The 6,000-nt window shown below is 29.9% G+C and overlaps 1 protein-coding gene across 1 annotated transcript; it reads left to right on the forward strand.

Moving 5' to 3' along the window:
• Nucleotides 1–4,027: 4,027 nt before the first annotated feature.
• LOC109818554 (nudix hydrolase 18, mitochondrial) lies at nt 4,028–5,530 on the forward strand. Its single transcript, XM_020384055.3, has 5 exons — nt 4,028–4,232; nt 4,355–4,472; nt 4,598–4,681; nt 4,822–4,950; nt 5,091–5,530. Exons 1-5 carry the CDS (start codon nt 4,135–4,137, stop codon nt 5,244–5,246), a joined length of 585 nt encoding a protein of 194 aa, XP_020239644.1. The 5' UTR covers nt 4,028–4,134; the 3' UTR covers nt 5,247–5,530.
• The last annotated feature ends 470 nt before the right edge of the window (nt 5,531–6,000 follow it).

Consider the following 6,000-nt stretch of genomic DNA (forward strand, 5'->3'; position numbering starts at 1 on the left):
AAGAATAAGAGGCAATGATAAGAGAATTTATAATATTGTATGAAGAATTTCAGAATATTACATAAAGTTCCTCTAATATCTTCTAAAATATACTTAGTTTTTTTTTTAATGAAAAGGTGCCGATTCCTTCTTAAAATAAAATGTACCAAAACGATTAACCATTTTTTTAAGAAAGTTTGAAATATTGTTTGAGTTAATCATCCATACACCTGCCAGTATAACTTTATACTAGTAACCAATCATATCTTTTATATTATTTTTATTTTATTTTTATTTTATTAAATAAGTAAATGACATAACACTATTAAAAAATATGATTGGTTGTCAGTATAAAAAAAATTATAATGGCAATGTATAGGTGATTAACTCATATTATTTTACTTCATTCATCATATATAGTACCAGAAAAAAAAAGTTTGAATGTCTAATTACAAATGTTGGTAAACACTTATTATAAGTAGGAAAATGCTAATTATTGTGATAAGTAAATTGATTAAAGAATAAAAAATGAGATAATATTTATTGAAAAATCTATTAACATATTTTTTGTGTAATTTTATTTTAATTTTTAATTAAAAAATTATATATTAATTTCTTAACTATTATGCAACAGGTCCATTATAGAAAGAAAAAAAATAGTTGAATTAACTAAGTTAAATCACATGATGAGTTCCTTAGAAATTATTTTTTACAAGAGTTTGTTAGTATTTAAGATAATATAACCATTTTTTTTATCATAATTAACACTATAAGTCTATAATACAAATTTAAAGTAATTATTATATAACCGTGATAATAAACAAAAAAAGTTTCCATAATTATAAAAAAAAATGTAATAAATTCATTTAAGATTTATTAATTTTATTGATTGACTTAATTAATTGATCATAATAAATACTTGTTACAATTACCTTAATTAATATAGTTTTTGTGGTCTTATCACGAATGTTTCACGGAGGAGTCCTCCAAATTTTATTTTATTTGTTTTAGGAGTTGACTCTATGTCATCTAGGTTTTAGTGTATTTTTGCCTTCTATCTTTCATAATGATACCAAAAAAAAATCCTAAACTTGCAAAAAATTCAAAGATTTTCACATATGATGAAGATTAAATATGAGAATTTTCACTAAATTGATTATTTCTATAATGTGTAAGCATAAGTACTTAACTACTATTCAAACTCATCATGTTCCTTAATTAATATAGTTAAATATGGTATGTTTTCATAGATGAAAGAAATTAGAAAAAATATTGATAAAATTTAGGGGGGAAATGTGAAAAAGATGATTACAGGTGATATTTTCTAAATACATAATAAAACTTTGTTTAAGAATGTATAATAGATAATTTATTAAATTAAAAACTAATAATAAAATAATTAGAACAAAATTAGTAATTACAAAAAAAAATCTTAAAATTTAATTTCAAATAAAAATATATATCTCATTTTATTATATAATAAAGGATGTAATCTTCTTTTAAATAAACTAGACATCTAATCAAATACGTGGTATAAAATGGTGCAAATAACATATACCGTTAGACATAATAGTAAGTACTTGAAAAGTTGTGATGAAACCATTTTTACTTGTTGGACTTGTTTTAATTATTTATATTTTTTTAAAAGAAAAAAATGATTTACATTTTTGTCTCTAATAGGTTATTGACAATTGACATACATGTACCTTAAGATTTACACTATTGAGAATTTGGTGAAAGGTTCATTGTTTGTTTTGTCTGTGACAGTGATTTCTGGCCCTCGAATGTCTCTCCCTAATTGCCACACCCGATCTCGCTAGGATTTGACCCCTAACATTTTCATGTTGCTCTCCATTGGTAGGGTTTTCATTAGGAATAAAATACTATGGTTGTTGTTCTGTGGGTCTGCAATAAGTATATATCTTGTGGCTGTTAGGGTTTTCTTCAAGCGCTAGGTGGATGTAGTAACCCAATTTTATCTGGGAAACGTCAATTTTTGTTAAAAAAAATAGCAAAAAAAGTATGTACAAAAAGAATATAAAAAAAGACAAAAATATAGAAGGTAAATGTAACACCTCATCTTTGATATTTTGTGGAGGGTAATTTAGTAATTTTTTTTATGATTTCAGAAGTCCAGAACGGGCCGTTCCAAAACTGGAACGGGTCGTTCCAACCTTTCAAAAAGACATAAAATTTCAAGCCTAGAACGGGCCGTTCCAAAACTGGAACGGGCCGTTCCAACATTCCAAAAAGCCCTAAAATTTCTAGACCAAAACGGCCGTTCCAAAACTGAAACGGGCCGTTCCAACCATCCAAAAAGACTTATAAATTCTAGCCCAGAACGGGCTGCTCCCAGAAACTGGAAAGGCCCGTTCCCAAACTGGAACAGACCATTCCAACCTTAAAAAAGGACCTGTAATTTTTAGCCCAGAATGGGCCGTTCTCGAACTACCAAAATACCTAAAAAATTTAGTCTAGAACGGGCCGTTCCGAAATTGGAACAGCCCGTTCCGAAAATGGCCGTTGTGAGTAAAATTGCAACGCCGGAACGGGCCGTTCTGGATTCAGAACGGGCCGTTCCGGTCCCTCCAGAAAGTCTATAAATAGCGGGCCTTCCCCTTCCCAAAGACACCTACACACACCCTTCCCACACACATCTCCACCTTGGACCAGAGGGAACCCAGAGAAGGAGACCCACTTCTGTAGCGAAGAATTATGAGTATATTAAATTCATTTCTTTTTATTTATTTTTTTTATATTAGTAATATCTGCTATTAGTTCTTATTTATATTCAAAATGTGATTAAATATCAAAATATAGTGTTACAATATTTAATGTAAATATCTGAAATTATTGTATCAAAATTTTATTGGAGGAATGGTTAATTAGATGTGACATCTTTTTAACCTTTGAATTTAAAGTACAAGTTGTGACAGCTTATCTTTAAGTTTTTCCTCCAAAAACAAAAATGTTCAACCAAGAAATTTTTTAACATCATAACATCTCTAGCAATAATTATAATTAAAATTTCATTGAATTGACTTTGGTGTACACCTTAGTCAATTTTATATTTTTAGGTGAATGAGCTCAGACAGTTCAAGAATCCTATATTTAACAAAAATAAATTTTAATTAAAATATGAACACACAAATATTTTCTACCAAAGAATTACGTGACTCTGATTCTTCATTACACATGAAGATACGTAGGAGCAAGAACTAAATTTTGTCGAGCCAAAAAATAAAAAATATATTATCCTCCTTTTTATATAACAATAATAATTTTAACCTTTTTTTCAATGCATAATTTAAATTAGTTAAATAAAATATATTTGATAATTTTAGTGAGATAAATATTTTATAAATTATAAATAATTAGTTTAATTAATTAAAGGTAATCGTCTTAGGACGAACGTTGTGAGGTGCTAATACCTTCCTCATACGTAATCGACTCCCGAACTCAAAAATTTGGTTTTCGTAGACTATTTTCTATTTTATGGTTTTTCCAATGTTTTTCCGTAAAAAATAACATTGGTGGCGACTCCTCTTTTTCAATTTATTTTTCGTCGTCCCGTTGCGACCGAGGTTGCTACAGATGGCGACTCCACTGGGAATATTTTTGAGAGTCAAGCCTATAATAATTAGTTAAACTAATTAATAACTTTTAAAAAATGTTTGTCTCACTTTTATTTTATTTTATTATTATTATTATTATTATTTAAAATTTTAAAAATAAAATCACCTAAAAATAGGTACATCAAATTATGCTATCAATTTTATATAGTATATAGATAAAGCGACAATAGGTGACCAATTATTCCTTCATAGTACTTAATATAAATGTATTTTGAGAACTAAAATAGAAAATCATTGATCATATTAAAATAATTATATAAGTGTGAATTATATGATTAAATTTAAATTCAAAATTAGTTATTAAACTAAAACAACCTGACATTTACATTTATTTATTTTGAATTAGCACTTTGTGGAAAAAGGCCTTGGCATTGGTTTTCCCTAGCCTCTAACGTAACTATTCGATTATTAATAGGACCCTCCCTTTGTTTGTATCATCCTATCCTATCCACTAACACTTGCTTTCGCAGCATTTGCCATTTGCCATCTTCTCTCTCTCTCTCTTTCAAATTTCACAAAAATGGTGGCTTTGGTTTCCCAAGATAACGTTGTTGCATTGGTTTCTCGTACAGGCAGGGAGTTCCAGCGCTACAGAAAAGGTCGTCGCCAAGTTGTTGGGTTAGTTTCTCTCATTATCATTCTCTTTACTATTTTCTTTTTTTCCCATTCCTTAAGCCATTGAGTTTCATTTCAATAACATTCTTTTTTCTTCCAATCTCGTGTCTATTACACATGTGTAGATGCATACCATACAGATATAAAATTGGTGATCAAACCTCCTTGGATGCACCACAAGAATTAGATTTAGAAGTTTTGGTTATTACTTCTCAGAAAGGCAAAGGGATGCTATTTCCTAAGGTAACTAACCGCACACCAAAATATTAGTTAATGAAATTAACACTCAAATATAGGGTTTTTTTTTATTTATTTACATTTTTTTTCACCCCATTTGTGTGTTAACTATCCTTTTGATCAAACAACAGGGAGGGTGGGAATTAGACGAATCCAAAAAGGAGGCAGCTTTGAGAGAAACCATAGAAGAAGCAGGGGTACGTGGCACTGTTGAGGTGAGGCTACTTCATAAAAAAATAAAATAGTGTTGAACTTTTTATGTGGTGAACAAATTAGAAATCATTAATCCTTACAAAATCTATGAATCAATCAAGAAATAGGCTTTGGTAGTACTTATGTTATTTGGTTGGTGCAGGGTAAATTGGGCAAGTGGAGTTTCAAGAGCAAAACTCATGATACTTTTTACGAAGGCTACATGTTCCCTCTACTTGTTGAAGAGCAATTAGAGTTGTGGCCAGAACAGAATCTTCGTCAAAGAAAATGGGTAGGTAAATACTGAGATAGAGATAACGTTTGAATTATTCTTTTTGTTACTTGGATATTTAGTGTTTGAACTATTCTCTTTCATTCTTTGTTCTAATGATCACTACTGAGACTATTTGAAAATTTCATTTGGGGTCTTAGATGAGCGTTTCTGAAGCAAGGGAAGTTTGTCAACACTGGTGGATGAAAGAAGCTCTAGAGAGACTAGTAAACCGTCTCATGGTTCGGAAACTTGGTCGTGTGAGACAAATAGTAGGTTCTATACACTGCATAGGAGATGCCAAATCTGACTTGTAAACACTTTTAGCTTTTCTTGGACGGCATCAACTCAGGAACAGGAATAGTACAATACAAACAAGTGATGGAATTACAACAAAATGCATGATACAATTAGAATATAAAAATAGTAATAGAATGTGTCAATTCCCCCCCATTAGAAAATGTGCGAATGCACTGCATCTGTATAGTGAGACTTGTGAAAATCCATTCTTCAATGAACAATTTCCTGTTGTTGTTGGGGTAATTTGTGGGGGTTATAACTTGGTGTGATAAAGAGGAATTATATTTGTATTTTAAAGTTATGCAACTTCTTTTATGACAGTTATAACTCAGAAAATGTTGTGGGAAAAAGAAGAATGAATAATGTAGACTTTTTTTAGGTAGGGATAAGGCTTTTAAGTTGGGATAAGTAGGGATGAATAATATAGAGTGTGAAATGTTGCAACTTATTACTGTATCATATGGTTAACGTGTCTAGAAATTTGATGTTCCATGCCCTTCCACGCAAAAAGGACATTTTGTCTAGCATGTATAAAACTGAGGCCCTTGCTAACTTTTTTTTTTCTCTAATTAATGATCAATTATATATACCTTTAATCATGAGTAAAGCCAAGATAAGCTTCTTTTTTAATGTTTTTTTCTCTCGTATAATTAACCGGAAGCTAAGATTGGAATTAGCATATTTTTGTACTTCAAGCATTTTGAAGTATGAAAAGAAAAACTCCTTTGATGCAAAGAGGAATCCGTGTGGAACTGGTTGACTGAGTCCTTA

Source organism: Cajanus cajan, chromosome 9 (genome assembly GCF_000230855.2).
Source record: "Cajanus cajan strain Asha chromosome 9, NIPB_CcT2T_4, whole genome shotgun sequence".
NCBI classification, from domain to species: Eukaryota; Viridiplantae; Streptophyta; class Magnoliopsida; order Fabales; family Fabaceae; genus Cajanus; species Cajanus cajan.

Excerpts from the sequence above, each read along its gene's own strand:
- LOC109818554 (XM_020384055.3), top strand. The coding sequence starts at position 4,135 with ATGGTGGCTTTGGTTTCCCAAGATAACGTTGTTGCATTGGTTTCTCGT. Across the intron at positions 4,233-4,354 it reads GGTCGTCGCCAAGTTGTTGG|ATGCATACCATACAGATATA; the intron begins GTTAGTTTCTCT and ends ACACATGTGTAG. Across the intron at positions 4,473-4,597 it reads AAGGGATGCTATTTCCTAAG|GGAGGGTGGGAATTAGACGA; the intron begins GTAACTAACCGC and ends ATCAAACAACAG.